Source organism: Heterocephalus glaber, unplaced genomic scaffold (assembly GCF_053883595.1).
Source record: "Heterocephalus glaber isolate CG9 unplaced genomic scaffold, H.glaber_assembly_v1.0 deba00001496, whole genome shotgun sequence".
Lineage (NCBI taxonomy): Eukaryota > Metazoa > Chordata > Mammalia > Rodentia > Bathyergidae > Heterocephalus > Heterocephalus glaber.
In genome coordinates, this window is record NW_028258319.1 from 68,013 (window position 1) to 90,434 (window position 22,422).

General features: G+C 42.0%; 2 protein-coding genes and 1 pseudogene across 2 annotated transcripts in view; 2 read left to right on the forward strand and 1 right to left on the reverse strand.

Moving 5' to 3' along the window:
* The first annotated feature begins 7,545 nt into the window (after positions 1 to 7,545).
* Positions 7,546 to 8,255, forward strand: Nat8 (N-acetyltransferase 8 (putative)). Its single transcript, XM_013074001.3, is given in 1 exon segment — positions 7,546 to 8,255. A coding segment is annotated over 1 exon segment (684 nt). The 5' UTR covers positions 7,546 to 7,571.
* A 1,019-nt stretch (positions 8,256 to 9,274) lies between these two features.
* Alms1 (ALMS1 centrosome and basal body associated protein) overlaps positions 9,275 to 22,422 on the reverse strand; it is a 155,625-nt gene continuing 142,477 nt past the window's right edge. Inside the window, exon 22 of the mRNA XM_087184358.1 lies at positions 9,275 to 14,586. Coding sequence (XP_087040484.1) covers positions 14,559 to 14,586 — 28 coding nt within the window. The 3' untranslated portion in view covers positions 9,275 to 14,558. The remainder of the gene's footprint in view (positions 14,587 to 22,422) is intronic.
* On the forward strand, positions 18,693 to 19,563 carry LOC101721251 (monocarboxylate transporter 10 pseudogene; annotated as a pseudogene).

The following is a 22,422-nucleotide window of genomic DNA, read 5'->3' on the forward strand; positions in this document are numbered from 1 at the left end:
TGGTGGAACCACTGAGCTAAATCCCTGGGCCTGTCTCTTTTTCTCTTTTTAAAGGATAGGACTTTTATCATATTGTAAGACTGCATAACTCTGTAATCATAAAACTCCCCTAGCCCCACCTGTGATTGAATGTGAGTAAATAGATAAAGATGCTTCTTAGTTCCGGACACTAGATAAGATCCTTATCAGTCATAATTATCCAACCCTTTGTTCCGGACACCACTATCTATAGACCAATCTACAAAGCATTTGCTGACTAACAGTACATGTCAGGCTAATTAACATACAAATGTAAGACGACTAAACCTTTGTTCCTTCTTCTGTAAACTTTGCGTGTTAACTCCCCTGCAAGCCCCTATAAAAAGAGCCTCACTCTGGACTACGCCTCTCTAAGCTACTTTGCTTTGGGAGTGCCGTCTGGCCAGACTAAGGTCTGTTTCACTTTCCAACTTGTCCAGTGTGTTCCTTCTCGGGTGTTCTTCACTGCAGTCAGCTCCTTGGAGCATTTGGTAAGGCCTTTGGTCTTACATTCTGGAGGCACCGCCAGGATCCCCGGGTGTGCTCCACTCCAGCTCCTTGGAGCATTTGGTAAGGCCTTTGGTCTTACATTCTAGAGGCACCGCTGGGATCCTTGGGTGTGCTTCACTATAGTCAGCTCCTCAGAGCTTTTGGTAAAGACAGTGGTCTTACAATATAAAATCCTCTCATATCAAAAGTATATCTCTTATATTTTTAGCCTTTTTAATATTTTTCCTCTATGTCACTTACTATAAACCTTCTATAACAAACTAGGCTGCAGCAGATTGGATTTTAAAGTGTCCTTTTTTCCAAGTATTTCTTTTTCTCAGGTTGCTACTGTTTTGGGGTTTGTTTGTTTTTTTTGAGGTACCAGGGATTAAACTCAGGACTGTGTGCTTGCCAGTCAGGCCACTAAGCTACATCCCTGGCCCTCTCAGATTGTTATATTTTAAATTTGACTGACTGCCATCAGACTTAAGTAACTTTGTGGTGTGTTTTTATCTTAAACCAACAGAGAGGAAAGAACAAGTTAACCCTGTAATTACAATTCAAGAATTTGTAATGCATAAGAAATGCTTTAATCACACCAATTAAAGGGAAACATAAACTCAAATTGGAAAACAAAAATACATTTATCAATTAATAAAATTTGTAATTTGATTCCTCTTATGAAACCTCATTATGGCCATTCAGCTTCAGGCTGGGGCTGTTCTGGCTTTCAGATGCCTGCAGGCAGTGCCAGGCTGGTGATGCTGAGCAAGCAATGGCCTTGGGGCTCCTGAAGCACCCTCTCATTATCTTACTCTGCACTTTCCAGCACTTTCCCAGTTTTGTATTCTGTTTATTTACATACACTCATGCACCTCCTCATTCCAGTTTTTTCCAACCTGGGTGTGGGTTTCATTCAACTCTCCCTAAGTCTGATTACTCAGCATGCCCCCTTTGTGAGTCACTCTGGGCTTCTCTCACACCTCTTGGGGTTGTAGGTTTCCTCTGACTCAATCCACATCAGATAACTCAGTACACTCTAGGAGGTAATCAGCCTCCCCTCTGTCCTAACAGGACAGATTTTCCCTTAAGCCCCCAAAACCTTACCGAAGTCCTATAGGGTGCTATTTCAGAATCATCCTGAATCCCAACAGGTTCCATTGCACTGGTAGGGGTTGGCCTCTGGACTGCAGGAGAGCTGATTCCTTCTCTGAGCTGAAGACTCACACAGTGGCACCAGAGGTTTTGGGATTCCTGAGGCTTGGACCCCTCTCAGGCCTGAGACAGCAACTCTGTCATCTACAGCTCTGTTGTGGTCATCAGAAATGTTGCAGAATCCAAAAGACAGGGGAGACCAATGGGAAACAGGAGGACTTTATTAGGTTTTAGGTGAACACTAGTTTAATGGATTAATGTCCAAAGGAAGAGTGAAAAACAAAGGAGAAGCTCTAGCTTTCATATATATATGGTCAAAGGGGTTGGTCTTTTTGATGACGTAGCAAGTGAGTTTACATGAAACAAGACAAGGGCAGTCTTGAAAGAAGACAGAGCCTTATGTATCATATGAGAACAGAGTGTCATAAACTTTGTTTACAGGATATAGTTGTCAATTTTATCTGTACTAGAACAAGGAGTTACAGCTATGTGTGTGTGAGGTGATCCAAGGGCAAAGGGAACTGCCCAAGGCTGGAAAGAACTTTTTTTTCTTTAAATCTTGCTTCATTTGGAAATGAAGTGAACTTTAGCTAAGATAGCCCAAGATGCTGAGTTGTTCACTTGCCCTGTTCCCTCACCTAGGCTTCATTAGTCACTACTCACTGTCACAAAGCCAGACCTGAATCATGTAAGTTTTTTTGTATCATGTTCCTTAACTTACTCACTTTGATACAAAATACAGCATATGCCCAATTCTAGGCCAGCTTTCCACAGGGCTCTGGGATTCAGCACATTATTTAGTGATTGATAATGTACTAGAACCTCAGACTCTTCATAGGAGGGCATTTAACACATGATGTAGTTTAAAGGTTCTTAAACGGTTGGAATTATAGAAACCTTCAAAATATAGAAAATTAATGTAGAAATGTGACTCAACCAAACTAGAACTTCACCAGGGGAACAAATCTCACCAGAACTAGGCTGGACTACAGCTCCCTAAAACACATCAGTCATGAACTTCAGCATCCAGGAGAATCTAGATAGTGAGGCTGCCCCTCATCTCAGGTGCAGTACCTTGGCACATCATCCATTTAGCTTGGGAATTCCCAAACTTGCTAAGGGTGCCCCAGATCCACCGACAACCAGCTACTCTCCTCATTTCCATGTCACCATCAACCCACACCATAAAGGATTTATATCTCCTCAGGAGGCAGGGAAGCCTGGGAAATCAAGGTTCTTCCAGCTGTGTTTGTGTAAGGTCAAGGCTCTAGGAACCCCACCCCCAATCTTAGAATTGACTTCCAAGGTCTGTTTTAGATTTAGGTGGGAACCTCCCATGTTGGAACACTAAGGCTCAGGGCTAGACTGAAAGCAGTAAAGGACAAACATTAAAGCCAGTGTGGGTTTTTTGCACAGCATTGTGAATGTTCTTAATTTTGCTGACCTGTCCACTTAAAAGTTTGAATTAGTAAATTCTGGGTCATAAATATTGTGGAAGCTGCCAAATCAGAGCTACTTTTATTAATCCCTAACCAACTAAATAAATTAATAAGGAAAGTCAGTTAGCTATGAGGGATTTTGTGGATGCACAATCAAGAGAAATAGTCACAGGAGAGCCTGCTAGAGCCACTCTGCACAAAACCCAGGACAAATTCCTACAGAAAATACTTCTTCAAGGACATATGTCCAAAGACTGTCAGTTCAAGCTAGGATTAGCACCATTCTGGTCACTGGTCCATGAATTCCCTGGATTTTAGCCAAGGAATTCTTGGCCAAAAACTGCTGTTTCAAAATATCTTATGTAATCCACCCCGTTTCTCCTTCATATCTTACCCTTGCCTTAATGCCTTACTCTTGCTTTAATACTTTTCCTTTGCCTTAATACCTTACCCTTGCCTTAACATTCTCTGAATTCAAACATAGTTTACTATGACACACAAATTCCATTGCAATCCTGTGTTATTACCCATTACACTTAATTAATATAATTCTTCCTCTATGCATTGTTTTACCACCATAAAGAATGAAACTCTTGTCCCAGGTTAGCACCTCCTCCAGCTTCTCCCTGTAGACTCTGCTGCCATAGTTTAAGGTCTGAATTAAATGATGATGTGGCCGGACACAGAAGAACCTAAGAAAGAGACGCCAGTGGTCACCAAATGGTTATGCCACTGGGAATGTTGGGCATAGCCCTCAGCTTTCAGATTGTGGTGAACAGGGACATCTATTGGTTCAGTTTCAGCTCGAACATCCTACTCCAATTAGATCAATCGTGGAAGGAAGGTGCCACTACCAAGAGAGTGGCAGTAAAGGAATGAGGTCAAATCTACCTTCATACCACCCTGTCTTCATTCCAGGACTTGGTAGTTTCAGGACCCATCCCATCAACTCTATTTCTTAAGACAGTTGTAAGTGGCTTTTATATGCTTGTGACATAAAAATTCTAAATGTCAAGTTTGCTTCATAGTAAAGTGATCCTGAATTTGAATCTCTGCCATGCACAGTGTCCTAGGCCCCTGAGGTTTGTCCTGCTGAGGATGACCATGTCTTGCACATCTGCTGCTTTTATGCCAAGCACAGGGCCTAGCATGTGGCAGGGACTCAGGCCTCCATGCTGAATGAAGAAACAGATCAGTTCTGACAGAGGAAATCCAGGCTCCTGTTGAGAAAGCCTCAGAAATGCAGATGGTATGGTGAAGACTGGGAAAGATGAAGAGCTTGAATGTAAACTGAGGTTTTGGTGAAACCATGCAAACCACTGCGAATCGGGGAGACAGAGGACAGGGACAGTGCACAAGGCTCTAACCCATTCATGGATTTCTGACCAGTTAATGTTACACAGACTCCTTAGGAGCACTGTCCTACACCCTGGGCCCTCTGCTCCACTCTTTGGATTTCTGGTTCAACTTTATCTCAACATTCAAGCGTTTTGTACTGAGAGCAATGTAAGAAAAATCCATGGACTCACGTCCCAGAGATGATTTTCTTGATCCCTGATCTAATGTCAAAGATTCCTGAATCTCAGCAGCCTAACTTAAGGGCCCTGGGTTCCAGCCACTGCTCCCACCTTTCTGGTGTTTCATGAGAAAGCTGCAGGCAGCATCTATAACCAAGTTCTCATCTTTCAAAATCTGACATCTCCCCCCGTGTCCTTCTAGAAGCACTTGCCACAATCCTAGCCATCATCTCTGACCCCTTCTTGCTCACAGCCTTTTGATCTATTTAACTTCTTCCACTTTTGCCCCAAAATGCACCCCAAATGGTCCAGGTCACACTCTTTATCACCTTCATCTGGTCTAAATATTACTCTGTCTCTTGGGCCTCAGCTGGTCCAGATGGCTCCTTTTTAAACACTTACCAAGGTCCTCCCTTCAAGCCACACAGACCATGGAAGCAATTAGTTGGCATCCAGTGTCTCTGAGTAGACAAAGAGTAAGCATCTTTTTACTAGGCAGACTCAGTTCCAAGCCAGGCCCCCTGTCTTAGGAGCAGTACACTTTACTTAGTTCCCATTAGCACTCCTTGGCCAATGGTCTTGCAGTGAACACCTTGTGCACCTGTACCTAGGGGCTTCTCTCTTACCCTACTGCTGTACTTGCAGGGGCTCTGCTGCCATTCCTGCCTCTTCAATTCCATTCTCCATGTTCAGCCAGAGTGATACAAACATACACAATTACATGCAAGGATACAAGCACTCCAAATGCTGATTATGTTGATCCCCAGCTAAAAAGATGTCTATGGCCTCCTTTGCTCCTGAAATAGGGTCTGCACTATTTAACATGGGTGCTGGCCTGGCTTGGCCAGATCCCTGCTGCCCTCACCTACTCCTCCTATTCCATCAGTAGCCATGCGGGCTGCCTTTCCTCCTGCCTCAGGGTCATCAGGTCTCTTTCTACACAGCCTCAAGAGCTTCCCTAGCTGCCTGCTAAACCCGCTGCTGCTTGGGTCTTGGTCCAGGCACCCTCCCTCGGAAGCCTCATTATCCTCTCTCCTTGCAACCTAAGTACCTACCTCCCCTGTCCCTTGTCACAGCAGTGAATGGATCCACCTATCTTCACACTCCCAAAGTTCCTGAGGAGCTCCTTCTATGGAAGACCTTGGTTGCCACATCTCTGCCTTATCCTGAGAGCCCACTCAGCCTCTCGCCCACAATAAGCATGAGCAAAAATCCTACACATAAACACTAGCTTGTGCTGTCCTCCTGCTTCAGAAAACTTCAAGAAGAGAAATCCAACACTGTCACTGGTCTGTGAGGGTAGGGCACATGGCCAGAGGTGAGCTTGATTTTGGAAGAGAAGCATCCTTTCTATAGAGACTTCCATGGAGAATTTGCCTTTTTTTTTTGCTGTGCCTGTCTTAGGCACATGCTCAGGTAAAATGTGTAAGAAGTGTGCTGGCACTGGCTCTGAGCCACCACCAGAGCCCAATGTCTGGTGCCTGTTGGCTGGACATCAGCTCTGCTGAAGGCTGAAAAGAGCACCTGCCACACAGTAGGTGCCTCCATATAGTTGCTGAGGGACTGAATGGAGGGACAAAGGAGGGGTGGGGTCAGTGAAAGAGAGGAACTACCTAGGACCTGTTTTTCATGGGCCAAGTGAAGATTTGGCAGGGAGCAGTGCAGCTGTGGAGGACCTTGTTGCTGATCCAGGGAATGTGGACACTTGCCCATACTAAGAGAGTACAGGGTGACTGCCACAGACCTGTCTCCTAGCAGGTATGTGCTTGAGACAGCCGTGGATGTGAGAGAGGGCCAAGTGTGCAGGGTGAGAAATGCTGCAGCCTGATGGGAATAGGAAGAGGGTAGGCAGGCCTCCCCAAAGGGTGAAGACCCCTGAATCATCCCAGAACCTACTTCTCCCTATAGTTCACAAAGGTCCCCCAAGGATCTCAAAGGTGAATGGACCTGCAACAGACCAGGTCATTGAACTCAGAGTTGATGATTATAAAATGTCCAGGAGTGAGCCAGGGAAGTGGCACTGCATCTGTTCTCTAAAAGTATGACAGGCTATAGATAGTCTCCACTGAAAGCCAGTCAGAGGCTGAGGGCTGAGGCCACCCTGGACAGTCAGCTCTGAGATGGCAATGACAGAACATGGGTACAAGGTCAGGCTGAGTGGTACTGTGGTCCTGAGACTCTTAAGACTGGACCTTTTTTGATACATAGCCCTTCTGCCATCTCAGCAACCTAAACCTGCTGAGTTTGCTAAAACTTCTGCTTGGGACCACAGGATTTCTGCAATGGGTGGACCCTGGAGAGGGACCAAAGGGCTGGGGACATGAGATTTGGCTGCCACATTGTCATCCCAATGTTCCAAGATGCTCAGAAAGCCTGTAAAAGAGTGATGAGTATGGAGGGAAAGGGACTTTACCAGTACTTCATATAAGTTATTATATATATATATATATATATTTTTTTTTTTTTTAGACAAAGCCTCACTCTATAGTTCAAGCTGGCCTTGAACTCACTGTGCAGCTCAGGCTGGCCTCGAACTGGTGGTGATCATCCTGCCTTAGCCTCCCAAGTGCTGGAATCACAGGTGTGTGCCACCATGCCTTGCTATCGGTTATTATATTAAATCCTCAAAAGAATCCTAGAAGGCAGGTGTTCGTTTACCCTGCTCTACAGATGAAGACATAGGCTCATAAAGGTTAAAGGACATGACCAAATCACACAGGTAAAGGGTTTTAATCAGCTTTCTGATCCTAAACCTCTCAGAGGTGCTTTCCTGCTTTCCCCTGGATGACAGCTGAAAGGCACATCCCTGAGCAGTCTCCATGCCTCTTAGGGAGCTCAGAGTTGTGTGGACACTTACATGGTTTCCTCTTTTTTCTCCAGGGCTTCAAGGAAGTCACACAGGCAGATCTAGCTGTTTCTCCTGGTTTTTGAGATTTTAGACAGAAATCTCTTCATGGCTCCTTATCATATATGCAAGTATCAGGAGAGTGACCAAAAAACTGTCCTGGACTTGTTCTCCAGTGGCCTGTTGGAGCATATCCCTACCACCTTCCACAAAATGCTGATTCTGCCCTAAACCCTTCTGTTCCTACTTGGAGTGCTCCTCTCCATACTCTTGGTCTCTGGTTCCTGGCTCCTGGTCATTGTATCCAGCTTCATTCTGCTTGTTTTCCTGTGGTTCCTTGCCAGATATACTTGGAAGGATCATGTGAACCTAAGTTTGCGCACAGACATGGCTGACATCATCAAATCCTACCTGAGTGCATGTGGCTCCTGTTTCTGGGTGGCCGAATCTGGGGGGCAGGTGGTGGGCATTGTCTGTGCTCTGCCAGAGGAGAAGCCTGCTCTGGGGAGGAAGCAGTTGGAACTGCGCCATCTCTCTGTGGCTATGGAGCATCGAGGAGAGGGAATAGGGAAAGCCCTGGTCAAGACTGTCCTCCAGTTTACCCAGGACCAGGGCTGCAATGAAGTCATCCTTTCCACCAGTGTGCTGCAGTATGCTGCCCTGGGCCTCTACCAGGGCATGGGGTTCCAGAAGACAGGCCATTCCTTCTATACCCGGTTTTCGAGGCTAAGGGGTACACCTTTATTTCATCTCACATACCGCTTCCCTTCTGCTCAGGATGGGATCCTGTGACCTCTTACCTTATGGATCAGTCAGGATCTGATCAATTCTGCTATAATAACAAGCAAACCCTGACATCTCAATGATATAACCAATAAAAGCACATTGCTTAGGCACATCTGAGTCTACTGTATTTGATAGTGGGATGGGAGTGTGGAGGCTCTGCTCCATTCTCCCTTTCTGGAGGGGCTGTGTTTCATTTATCTATCACCATGGTACTATTATATAAAGAACTCACAAACAGTAATAAACTTTTATTTAACTTACGACTCTATACCATCAGTTTCTTTTTCTTACATCTAAAGGTTTATTTACTTGACAAAAATAAAAAGTGACATTATCATGAACAGAGAGAACCATGTTTAGTGAAGTCTAAAGCTTATACACTTTTTAAAAGCTGTCAAATACTACAAACATCACAGAGTACAAAAATAAAATCCTAAAATTTGATTAATAAACCAAGAACTCTTCTAGGAAACTTTCTTTTTTTCTATAATCTAATTTTATTTTTCTATTTATTTATATTTGTGTTTCTCATATAAAAAAATCATGCAATAAATATTTAAGCTTGAGTGTCCTATTCTTTGCCCTTAACATTATGGTCTCAAGATGTATCTATTTTCTTACAAATGACTCAAATTTATCATTCTTTTTTTTTTTAATTCTTTTATTGGTACATTGCAGGTATACAACACAATTACATTTCTCATTGGGAATTGTACCTTTACATGATGCATCTTGGTTCTTATTTTTTCCCCATTCCTAGCCCTCCCTTCACACCCTCCACCCTTCCCTATTTACAAAGACTTTATTTCCATTTTTTCCATTTCTCATCATTTTTCCTTTCCCTTCTTTCCTTTCCCCTGCCCCTCCCACTACCCCTACCCCTTTGGACCTTTTCTTCCTATTTTGCATTATAGATTATTCATTCTAATCATTGGTACATGCATCCTCTATTGTGTTTCATTGATCCACATGTCTTGTTTTTTGCTTTTTTTTCTTCTTGTCATGCTGTTTTTAATCACTGTAGCTTTGTAATATATCTTTTTTTTTTTTTTTTTTTGGTACCGGGGAACAAACTCCGGTCCTTGTGCTTGTGCAGCAGGAGGCGAAACCACTGAGCTAAATCCCCGGCCCCCTTTGTAGTATATCTTGAAGTACAGGATGGTGATGCCTCCTGCCTTGCTCTTGCTGCCTTGCTGTTTGCTATTCTAGGTTTCTTCTGGTTTTGTATGAATTTGATGAATGTTTTCTCTAGTTCTGTGGGTAATGTCATTATTATTTTGATTGGGGTAGCAATAAGTTTATATAAATTTTGGAAGTATGGCCATTTTGACAATATTGGTTCTGACTACCCAGAAACTAGGGATATCCTTTCATTTTCTGATGTCCTCTTTGATCTCCTTTTTCAGAGTTTTGCTGTAGTTTTTGGTACCAGGGATTGAACTTGGGACCTTGAGCTTGCAAGACAGGCGGCGGAACCACTGAGCTAAATCCCCAGCCCTGCTGTAGTTTTCATTATAGAAGTCTTTCTCTTCTTTGGTTAGGTTAATTGCCAAGTATTTCATTTTACTTGATTCTATTGTAAAAGGTATTGTTTTTATAATTTCTCTCTCAGTAAGTTTATTATTGGTGTACAGGAATGCTATTTAATATCATGTGTTGACTTTGTATCTCACTACACTACTGAATTTGGTAGGATTTTTGTTTTTCTTTATAGAAAAAAAATTGTTTCTCCAATTTTATTGCCTGATACTGGATTATTCAGGATTTTTAATCTTGGTATAGCTTTGGTAGTTCATATATATCTAGGAATCTATCTGTTTCTTCTGAATTCTCTATTAGGTTCTCTACAGGTTCTTAAACTAGTTACTAATGATCTTCTGGATTTTGGCAGAGTCTGTTGTGATTTCACCTTTTTCATTTCTATTTGCATTTATTGGGGCCTTTTCTTTCCTTTTTTGATAAGATTGGCTAGGGATTTGTTTATTTTTTCTTTCAGAGAACCAACTCTGATTCATTGATCCTGTGTATTTTTAAATTTTTGTCTCAATTTTATTAATTTCTGCTCTGCTATTTATAACATACATCCTTGTCCTAGCTTTAGATTTGGATTGTTCTTCATTTCTAGGACCTTGAGTACATCATTAGGTTATTTATTTGGGCACACTCTGTTATTCTGATGTGGGCATTCACCACCATAAACATCTCTCTTCACTTTATATGTCCCATAGATTCTCATATGTTGTACTGACATTATTATTTGGTTCTATGAACTGCCTAATGTCCTCCTTGATTTATTCTGTGACACACTGATTATTTAAGAGAGTTTTGATTAGTTTCCATGTGCTTGTATAATTCCTGTGGTTTCCTTTGCCATTTATTTCTAGCTTCATTGTGAAATGATCTGATAATATGCATGGGATAATTTTGATTCTGTACTTATTCATGCATGCTTTATGGGCTAGTATGTGGTCTGTTTTGGAGAATGTTCCATGTGCTGCTGGGACGAATGTATATTTCATTGTTGGGGGAAACACTGTAATAAGCTAGTAAGTTTATCTGTTTGAAGGTTAGTTCAACTCTGACATTTTTTTTGTTGATTTTTTTGTTTAGTTGATTGATTTGTGGGCCATTGAGTTCCCCTATTATAAGTGTGTTGATGTATATCTGATCTTTTACGTCCATTGTTGTTTGTTTTATGAAGTTGGGTGTGCTGGTGTTCAGTGCATATATGTTTATAATTATCTCTTCCTGTTGCTTAACCAATATGTAGTGACCTTCTTTCCCTCTTCTGAGCAGTTTTGGCCTGGTATCCACTTTGTCTGAAAAATCAAAGGCTATTCCTGCTTTTTGGGGTGTCTTGTTGCATGCAGTATTATTGAGGACCAGACATGATATGTACAGATTGGAGGGGGCCAGGCTATAGGCCCCACAATCCCAAGGCCATGCTGAATTGCCTCGGGAATAGAGAAGTATGCAAAAGATTACAGACTTCCTGGCTGGGAGGAAAAGCCATAATCATAGTGCTCCTGAGGCAAGATAGCATCTGCTGAGGACAATACAAAATGCAGGCAACCAGGTATGGAGAAGGATCTTAACTTGCTTCCTTTAAGATGCTAAACTTGTTCCCTATCTTACTACCCTAATATTACTGCCATCCGTTTCCTACACAACCCACTCCCCTGCGCTTCTCACTGAATAATAAAAGCAGGTCTGCCTCGAAGTTTGTAGAGCCTGTTCAATAGAAGCAGATTCCCCTGCCCTTGTACCTTGAATATTGTCTCTAACTCTTTTATTCCCTGTTCTCCTCCCTACGGGTATCTGTATCTGGGGGTCTGATAAAGCCCCTGGCACAATACTGATTTTTAATCTGTGAATTTCTTTTTGAATTAAATGTGTTTCTTGTATGCTGCATATTGTTGGGTTTTGTTTTATGATCCAGTCTGTCAATCTGTGCCTTTTTTTTTTTGGTACTGGGGATTGAACTCAGGACCTTGCACTTGCGAGACAGGTGGCACCATTGAGCTAAATCCCCGGTCCCCAATCTGTGTCTTTTGATTGGGGAATTGAGACCATTCACATTGAAAGTTATTACTGAAATATACTGAATTACCCCTATCATTGTTTTATTTTCATGTTGTTGATTCCTTTTCTTTCCTTATTTCTTCTCTGCTTAACTTCTCAACCTGTTTGGTGGATGTTTTTGCATTGTTGTCTCTCTCTAGGATACTCTTGAGAGTATTTTGGAGTGCTGGTTTGGTGGTCATAAATTTCTTGAGATGCTCTTTGTCATGGAAATACCTTATTTCTCCATTAAATTTTTTTTTTTTTTGGTACTGGGGATCGAATTTGGTCTCCATTAATTTTGAAAGAAAGTATTGTAGAACATATAAGCCTGGGTTGGAAGTTATCTTTTAGGTCTTGAAGCACTTCAAGCCCTTCTGACCTTTAAAGTTCGTGTTGAGAAGTCTGCTATAATTCTGAAGGGTTTACCTTAATACGTGATTTCTTACTTTTCTCTAACAACTTTTAATATTCGGTTCCTATGTTGGACTTATGGAATTTGGACTAAACTATGATGTGGAGAGGTTCTCTTTTGATCATGGCTGCTTGGGGTTCAATAGTTATTTGTGTGTTTAATTCTTTCTCTAAATTTGGAAAGTTTTCTGCTATTATTTCTGTAAACAGGTTTTTTGTGCCTTTTGTTCTGCCTTCTGATTTTTCACTTATTCCAATTAATCTTTGTCTTCTTTGCATTACTTAGCAGCTATTGAATCCATTTTTCATGTTCTCTTGCTTTTTTTAGGTATCTCTGAGTAATTTGTCTTTGAAAACATCCCTGTCTTCTGATTTTGATATTCTGTCCTTACAATGGTTGCTTCTGCTGGCCTATACTTTTCAATATAATTTTTAATCTCCTGGATTTTTATTTGGAATCTTTTTATGGGTTCTAAATCTTTGCTAAACTGGTCATTTATGTTGGCCCAACATCCAGTTCTCCAAAAAGGGACCACAGTATTGTCAATGTCACAAAGGTAATCTGGGTGTTGGCATAGAGAGAAAACTAATAGCAGCAATATCAAGCAAATCAGCAATAGTACTATCATTTGGGACAAATTGGATATTTACATATCATAAGAACCAATAATATACCACCCTTAACCATAGAAAAGTAACCCACAATTATAGTATAAACACTAAGACAACCCAGATACTGACATATGACAAATATGTACTAAATGCAACAACTATTTTTCCACTAATGATAGAAAGAAATTCAACAGTAATATCATAGAGTTAGCTATCTAAAGATTAATAAAGCTTAATGGTTATACTATTAAAGATATAGGGGGTCATGAATGGGAGAATGCAAGAGGAAATTTTTGAAAAATTAAATAATGGGAGATGAGAAGGAGGAGAGAGAAATAAGACAAAAGAACCTACTAAGGAGTAGAAGGATATTTATAGAGTTAGATAAAAGTAACAGGAAAAAACAAATGAGAAATAGAAGATAAAAGACAAGGGGAAGGAAAAAAGAAAAAGAATATGGGGAATAAAATAAGGAATATTAAAAGGGAAAAAGAAAAATTCCCAAAAAGGACAAAGGAAATTTCCCCAGACCCAAATAAACTAGTGACAAAGAAAGAGGAAAGGCAGAAAAGAACCTCAAAACAGAGAAAAAAATATCTCTGTTATTTTTTGAATTATTACTGGTCTTCTTCCTGGATCTGCAGTTTTGGAGTCCAGCAATTCATGGTTTTCTCCACCTAGCCTCATGGTCTGTGGGTTTGCTACATATTCCCCCCTCTATTCCAGAGGCCTCTTGGTTTATGCCAGGCTGTAAATATCCCAGCCAAGAAGTGTACCTGCTCACACCAGTGGATAAGGAAGGCAAGCAGACCCCAGACCCATGATGGATGCAGGCAGTAGGGTCAATGCTGGCACTTTCAGACCCAGTGCAACTCAGTCTGGGCCTGGCTCAGATTGAGCCCTGTGGGGGCCAGGGCTCAAATCCTTCCTGGCTCCATCTCAAACCCCTCAGAGGGTCTCTTTCCAGCCTGTTCCCTGTCTGAGGCTGACTCCCATGGAACTCTAGAGTGAAGCAGTCCTCCAGCTGTTTTGAGTCCCAGAGTCAAACAATCAGCCCCTTCACAGAATGGCACTCAACCAAGCACTCTTTGTGCTGTCCCTGCAGACCACAACCTCCACAGGCATCCCCTGGAGCAAGCCTCACCAGCCCAGTCCACCTGAAGCTGTTTCCTCTTGGAGCATCCAGCACTCAACTTGCTTCTGCAGAGCCAGGTTCCCTCCCCATCAGCCATAAGCTAGTATCTGGCAGAGTCCAGATTGTTTTGTTTCCTTCCTTCTGTGTATTGTGGGCCATTTCTCTATAGCGTTTAATTTTCCTGCCAGTTCCTTTCTGATTTCCAGTGATCTGCTTGTCTTTTATTCTTCCCCAAGTTGTTATTTTCCAGTGTCTGGATTCTGGATCTCAGAGAGACTGAATTTTGTTTCCGTTCACCACTCCACCATCTTGATTCCCTTGCACAGGCAATTTCTGCTAGGCCTGGCTGGGCAGTTCTCTGGATTTCAGGATACCTGTGCAAATGTCTTGGATTGGGTGAGGTGCAAGGGCCACTAGGCTTTGTCCTGTTCAGGAAGTTCAGACAGAGTTCAAGGTCATTGCAGATCAGCCAACGTAAAAACAGAAAGGAGCAAAGGGTTTTTCAAAGCTGCTACAGGTGTCATGTATGTTAACCTCCCAGCCTCACTGAAAACATAGAGCCACCTGCATACAGAGAAGCTGCAGAATCACAGAGCAAAGAGGCAAGAGGTGGTCCTGTGAGAAAAAATTGAGGCAATGATTAGAGATAGTTGCACCCAGTCATGTGGACTAGCATGACTGTCACACAGTGTTCCTGTGTGTGCAGAAAGAGGTCATTGGGTTGGTAAGGGCCCCAGATCTGCCAACCTTGGGACCTAGCCCTATTCCAGCCTCTATCTACAAATGCTCAGGATCTCTAGATTGTTATAGGTGCCTCAGGCCTTAGTATGTGTTCCTATAAGCCTCAGATCCTTTGGGATGATGAAAATGTTTTGCTACTTGACAGACGTGGCAGTTGCACAACATTGTGAATGGTATTAAATACCACACATTTGTGTACTTTTAATGGTCAATTTTCTTTGTAAATTTTTGTCTCAAAATGTAATAAGAGAAAAGAGTTTAGATGTGTCTAATACAAGTAGGGGATTGAAGTTTAAAGAAAGCAAAGCTGTTGAGGGACGTTTTATGGGGAGTATTGCTGCTGTGCTGTCTGCTCTTGCCAAGTCACAAAGGCAGAGTGGGAAATGCAACCCTGAACCCCAGGCCCAGTGATAGCAGAGGCTTTGAGGGCACTTCTTGGCCAGCTTGACTCCATGCTTTTTCTCCCATGTAACAAGACCACTGATATTTGACTCTTGCCTTAAGAACTCAAAAAGTTATTGCACCTATGGGATTGGAACATTGGCAGAAGGTAAGATGTTGCTGGCTTTGTGTGTGTGTGTGTGTGTGTGTGTGTGTGTGTGTGTGTGAGAGAGAGAGAGAGAGAGAGAGAGAGAGAGAGAGAGAATGGGGGTAGGGAAAACAGGGGAAGGAGAGTTTTTCTGCCTGGACCAGGGATGTCAGCAGATCATGACATCCCATGATTTGCAGGAGTTCTAGAGAACAGCATAATGCAGATTTGTGCTGTGTGCAGGAACCCTTTTGTGTAAGCGTAGGGTAGGAGACTGATGGTTTTCCAGAAAGTAGAAAGGAGGGAGGGCATAGTCCAAGTTTAAAGGTCAGTGATTTTGACCCAGCAACAAGAAAATCTAGAATACTTATTCCAAACTTTCCTTTCTTCAGCTAGTAAGTAATTTGTTCAATTTGAAGGATAAGATTTTATTTTGAATGCTGTAAAATTTTAAAGATATTAAGATTTCCTTTTATGTAATAGTTCACTGATTAATGAAACGAGTTAATTTTCCTTTTTGTTTTTGCTTCTTCAGCACATGTACCTGTGTATACACAAGGACCATGGTACATGTTAGAAGTCTACCAGCCTGAGCTCTTTCAGCCTTTCTAACCACCTTTCTCTTTTTTCATACTTTTTTTTCAGTTGTGATAAAATATACATAATTTTAAAGTGTATAGTTCAGTGGTATTAACATTTGCAAAGCTGTGTAACTACTAACACTGTCTGTATTTTATCATCCCAAATAAAAACTGTTCCCATTAGGTGGTAACTCCCTGTTTTCCCCACTCTCCAGTCCCTGGTAACCTCTGTTATGCTTTCTGTCTCTACAAATTTGCCTAGTTTCTGTACCTTGTGTGAATGAACAATACTTATCCTCTTGTGTATGCTTCTTTCACTTAGTATGTTTTTTGAGGTTCATCCATGTCATAGCATGTATTAGAATTCCCTTCATTTTTAAAGATTAAAAATTACTCCACTGTGTGTGTATATAGAGATGTATATATACCACATTTTATTGGTTCATTCTACTGATGGCCACTGGGATTGTTCCCATTGTTTGACAAGAATTAATTTGTTTTTAAAGCAGGAAACAATTGGCAAATTCATGGATGGGGAAACCAATACCTAAATTAACATGGAGACACTGAACTTTAAATTAGAGAGTCATGGGTGTTCATAAGTTACTTTGTGCATGTATTACAAACCAGTTGGTGACCTTCTGAACAAAATCAATGTGGAAGTGTTGAGATTTGTATACTGGGGACAACCTGATTTAAATTTTGCTAATATGTATGTTGTTATAAGAAGTTTATTTTAGGAACAATTATACAGGAAGTACAAGCTTGTGACCAGGTGGCCAACTAGAGTTTCAAAACTAGCCTGACACAGGCCAAGGATTTAGCTCAGTGATTCTGCCGCCTGCCTCGCAGGTGCAAGGACCCGAGTTCGATCCCCGGTACAAAAAAAAAAAAGCCTGACAAGACAAAATGATGAGGCGAGGCATCTGCTTTGTGCATGAAAGGAATTAAGCAGGGGGCTGCAGGCCAGCTGCCAAAAGCTATGGTTAGAGAAGGTCCCAAAGGGAAAGAAGGCAGTGGCTGAAGCGTCCTCTCTAGCCGGTGTTTCTCTGAGGCAATCCTAATTCAGCAGGATGTGAATGAGGGGAGGGGCACATGAGATGAGGTAGAGAAGCATCCACAGGAATGAGTGAGTATCCTCCTGGCTGTGGGGCTACGGACCAAGAGAGTGAAGCATCCTGATGGATGAGGGAGATGGAGTTCTAACTCTTAATAGAAGCCTATGTTTAGGGAAAGCAAGACTAAGCAGGAAGATTGGTGTCAAGGGAACTCACATTGTGGGATATTCTGAGACCTGAAAGGGTGAGAGGAGGTCTTTTGGGTGCAATGTAGGGTCTCTGTCCCCCAACTACCGAGGACATGAGTGGCTTTGCGTTGGAAGCACTGGGAGGTAGGCCAGAGCCTTGATGAAAATGTTGGGTAATCTGGGCATCTCTGAACTTGAAATCTAGTTGGATATGAGGGACTCCAGAGAGAGCAGAGGAAGCTGAAGCTGTAGCCCACATTTACTAGTATGAGCCAGAAGGTGAGGATAAGGGGTTGGGGTGTGGGGGTGTCCTGCTCTACCTTCCCACATTACTATGAATGCTCTCTCGTGTCTGGGAATTTTGAACAGCAACCCTTTCTCCCCAGCTGCCCCATACACATCATGCTTGCTTTGTTTCCTTTTCTTCCTCCCTCCCTTTCTTATATTCAAATTACTATCTTGTATTCCTTTTAGATTATTTTAAGTTTATGTTGTCCTCGCTATTGACAGTATGTAGTCTGTCTTTTTAAATTGTTTTGCTTAATTTATGGCTTCAAGATCAGGACCTTACAATTTCCTCCTCACTTTAAAAAAGTTTTTTATATGAGATGTGATAAAAAAGTTTAAATTTTTAAAATTTTAATATGGTAAAAGATACATTGTCATTATCCCACACAAAATATTTGCCCTTACTTTGAATGCAGTGCAAGATTCAGTGAGAGGTGAATGAGGACTCATCATAATATGAGCCTGCCTTTCTGCTGGATAGCACTTGGCAGAATCATTCATTGTATTTTTGATCACACTTGTAAAGACACTCATGAAAGACTTCCAGAATTGTTTCAGAATATGACAAGAGTGGTAGGGTGTGTGTGAGGAGGCAGGGGGAATATTCAGAGGATTAATGGCAATGTGTCTTTTACTGCTACAATTTTTTAAAAATTTAAACATTCACTATATATTTTGATCATACCTTATATGTGTGTTACCATAATTTATAAATTCCTGGCTTCATCATGTATTTAAAAAATTCTTTTATTTTAAAAATAACATGTCTTGGGCTGGGGATTTAGCTCAGTGGTTCCACTGCCTACCTCGCAAGCGCAAGGTCCTGAGTTTGATCCCTGGTACCAAAAAAGCAAAACAAAACAAAACAAAAAAGTCTTTTAACTTCTAAAATTTGACTCAGGCTACTATTTGTGGACCAACAATGGCTCTCTAAAAGATAGAAGAGCAGATAGGGCTGGGGCTATTCAGACTAAGAAAATTAAAGAAGCCGGGTGTGGTGGTGTCACCTATAATCCTAGAGCTCTGGGAGACTGAAGCAGGAGGATGCCAAGTTCAAGTCCAGCCTAGGAAACTTAGGGAGCCTCTGTGTCTAAATAAAAAAATAAAAAAGGGCTAGGGATGTAGCTCAGTGGGAAGGCCGTAGGTAGGTCAGTGATGGCAAACCTTTTAGAGATAAGCACCCAAACTGCAACCCTAAGCCCACTTATTTATCACAAAGCGGCAACACTGCAATTAAACCTGAATACTGAGATTTTAGTTTAGAAAAAAAACCTCATAAAAATTTTGTCTTTGAAAAAAGAGCGCCGGCGCTCGGCACCCAAGGCGCTGCTGGGCCATGGTGCCCTCCCAGGAGCAGCTCTCCGCACGCCTGGGGCCCTCAGACAACCCCGAGGCAGCTCCCGAGAAGGTTGAGGTGGAGCTGGCGGGGTCGGACCCGGGACCCCAAGGGCGCCTGGCGCTGGCTAATGATGCTGGCGGCTATGTGGTGCAACGGGTCGGTGTTCGGTATCCAGAACGCCTGCGGAGTGCTCTTCGTGTTCCTGCTCTAGACTTTTGGGTCCAAGGACGGTGACAAGATGGTCTTCAAGACAGCATGGGTAAGCTCTCTGTCCACGGGGATGATTTTCCTTTGATGCCCTGTAGTCAGCGTCTTCACAGACAAACTTGGCTGTCGGAAAACAGCTGTTGTGGGTGCTGCTGTGGGATTCACTGGACTCATGTCCAGTTCTTTGGTAAGCTCAATCGAGCCTTTGTAACTTACCTATGGAATCATATTTGCCTGCGGCTGCCCCTTTGCATACCAGCCCTCACTGGTCATTTTGAAACACTATTTCAATAAGCACCTTGGACTTGTGAATGGCATTGTCACTGCTGCCAGCAGTCTCTTCACAATTTTGCTCCCTTTGCTTTTAAGGGTTCTAATCGACAGCATGGCCCTCTTTAATACACTAAGGGTCCTCTGCATCTTCATATTTGTTCTCATTCTTGCTAGCTTTACTTACCGACCTCTTGATTCCAGTGCCAAAGACAAAGAGAGTGAAAGCAGCAGATTCTCCCTCTTTTCCAGGAAAAAATTCAGTCCTCCAAAAAAAGTTTTCAATTTTGTCATCTTCAAGGTGACAGCTTATGCAGTGTGGGGAGCACTTTTTGGATACTTTGTGCCTTATGTTCACTTGGTGAGTATGAATCTTTGGCTCTGCTGGTAATAAATACTATCATTTCATACTAGAAAATTCCTTAGAAAAACAAGATAGATCAGGTTGAAGTTGGCCTCAGACATTATTCTGGTTGTAATTTGGGAACTGTTGAAATTATAGGTCTCCCAAGACAAGTTCAACTCATCCATGAGACCATTAAATAGAGTCTGTCTCATGCAGTGCTTCAGTACTTTAAAAATTCCAAACCCCAACAAACAAAACAATTTAAAAAGGAAAACTTAAATCTCAAAACAAATAATAAAGCATTTGATAGGTCACTTTTTCGAGAAGGGACTTCATAATCATAATCAGAGACAAAGCTAGTGTAATGATTTTGCTAACAGTAATAAATTATTCTTCAACAGAAGGATATAGAAATTAGATAGTTGTCCCCATCCGCAAACCAATGGCTTTGACAGACAGAGGCATTACATCTACTCATTAGACACTTCTGGGTAAATGGGAACTTTATACCAAAGAGTATTTGAGAAATGTTAAACAAGTTATAAATGAGGCAAGAGAGCTGAATTTTTGTTAGAAATTAGGATTTCAAGTACTTAATCAGTTTATATTATTTCTATTTCAAAGGCAAAACTCTCTTTATCTGAAACAAAAATAAGCCATGTTTAAAATGTTTGCCTTTGCAAAATTTGCTCAAAAGTGATCACTGGGTTTTTTTCATACTGTTTGTGGCTGAAAATGTATTTACAGTTCAACATAGATGACAAATGATAAAAATGACACCAGCCTTTCTTTTGTGTGTTTATACTCTATGTGTCAATTTGGGCTTTTTAAAACTTAGAGTCTAATCTTGGACATTTGTGCAATTTTTTTCTTTAGCTATGTGTTTTGATGGAAATTTGTAACAGCAGTTGAAAGAATTACTGGGCTCACAGGGTCAGATAATATCTACACCATCAACCCTTTTGAGTTTCTGTGCTTAGTGCAGAAAGGAATTAGGCCAAGGAAACAGAGAGAGATGGTAAGCATCTAAGAATGTAGGTAGGATCTAAGAATAATTTCGATTTTTCAACTCTCCTTATTTTCTTCGTGCTGAAAGATGACCAAAGAGGAAGGACATGAGACCAGGTTTCAATACTCTGAGTCATTTGGCAATTTCCAGAGGCTTGAGGTACTAGGTAAAATGACCTAGTATGTGACACCTGTCACACATGAAATAAATGGCTACAACCTGATCTGATAGTTTATTTTCACTCTTTTAGGAAAGTAGCTCTAAACCCTCTAGATCTAATTTTTATTAGATTAGAGATTTGTTAAGAAAAATCAACTTTATCAGCCTGTCTCTTCTAAGCTTCTTAGTCAAGAAAACATTACGTCTTTACTCAAAGTGGAAATTCTTTTTAAATTTTCTTTGTTACTACAAGGTGAACATCCATTGAAATAGCACAGCTTTGCTAAGACCAGACATTAATCAAAGGACAAGTGGTAGGTGATTGTCTAGTTATTTCTGGTTGTATATTTACAACTTATATATATATTTTTGGTTTTTTTGGTACCAGAGATTGAACTCAGGACCCTGTGCTTGCAAAGCAGGCGGCAGAACCACTGAGCCAAAGCCCTGGCCCTACAACTTATATATTAATTTCACACGTAAGTCATTTCACTGCTGCAAATTTCATTTGACCTTCACAGCAAACCTATAAAGTGATAGGTCTCCCACTACCTCAGCAGCTATTATGTACAGTAGCTGCTCTCTTCCTATCATGCCTTTCCCCCTCCCCTGTGTGACAGCATGCCAAGATGGTTGCTCCCACCAAAGAACAAACCCTTCTTCCCAACATGCCCGTTCCCGCCTAGAGAGTAACCTAATACTTGCTCACCTCCTACCACCTAGTGACGTCACACACTCCTCCATTCCCTAGTCACTACCTCACTCAACCCTGCCTCAGCCCCAACAAACCCCACCCCAGTCTCTATAAAAGACTCTCCCTGCCTCAGCCATATTGCTTTTGTCTTTCCTTTGTTCAGAGACAGCCCGGCAGATCTGTTCCCCTAATAAAGGCTTGTTGTGGCCTGGTCTGTTCTTGGTCTTCGGCCTTTTACCTGACATTTCTGGTGCTGTGACTCAGATGGTAGGTGGTCCATTAATGGATGATCCCCCGCAGGATGGGGTTGGTTGACCTTTTGGCCATCTCCATTGGACGGACCATATCTGCCGTGCCAGGACCCTCCAGGGCTTTCTACCTTTGCCATTGCTGATGCTACACATCCATACCGGTCACCAATGTCTAGGTAAGTAGGGAGTTCAGCCTCCCTCTTGTTGGGTTCTCTGTCTCGTTCTCTCTCCCTCTGGGGGCTTCTCAGAAATCCAAGCACTTGGTCAGAGAATCCTCCACGGCCACTGGGCTCAGGACCATGCCCCTGGGAGATGTCACATCAGCCTGCCTCCTCTCGTTCTCTCCCTCTGGGAGACTCACTCAGAGATTTTCAAAGGAGACAAGGATGCTTCTCCCCTTTGTTCTTCTCCCAGGGAGCTGCTTCCTCCTCACCCACTCTAACATGGGGGCCCAACAATCCAAACCCCCTCCTTCAATGCCTGTGGGCTGCCTCCTGGCATGACTCAAACCCCTCAGATTGTTGGGACCAGACTTTAAGCCAAAAAGACTTGTTTTCTATTGTAATCAGGTTTGGCCTCAGTATAAATTAGATAATGGGTTTCCATGGCCCAAAAATGGCACTTTTGATTTTAACATACTGTGTGATTTACACAACTTGTCAGCACAATGGCAAATTGGCGAAGCCCGACCAACCTCCAATGCTGCTTGACAAAGTTCCAGCTGGGGGAAAAGGAGGGTGGAACACATCGTACCCTCATGTTTTATTTTTTCTTGCCCTAATGTTTACAAT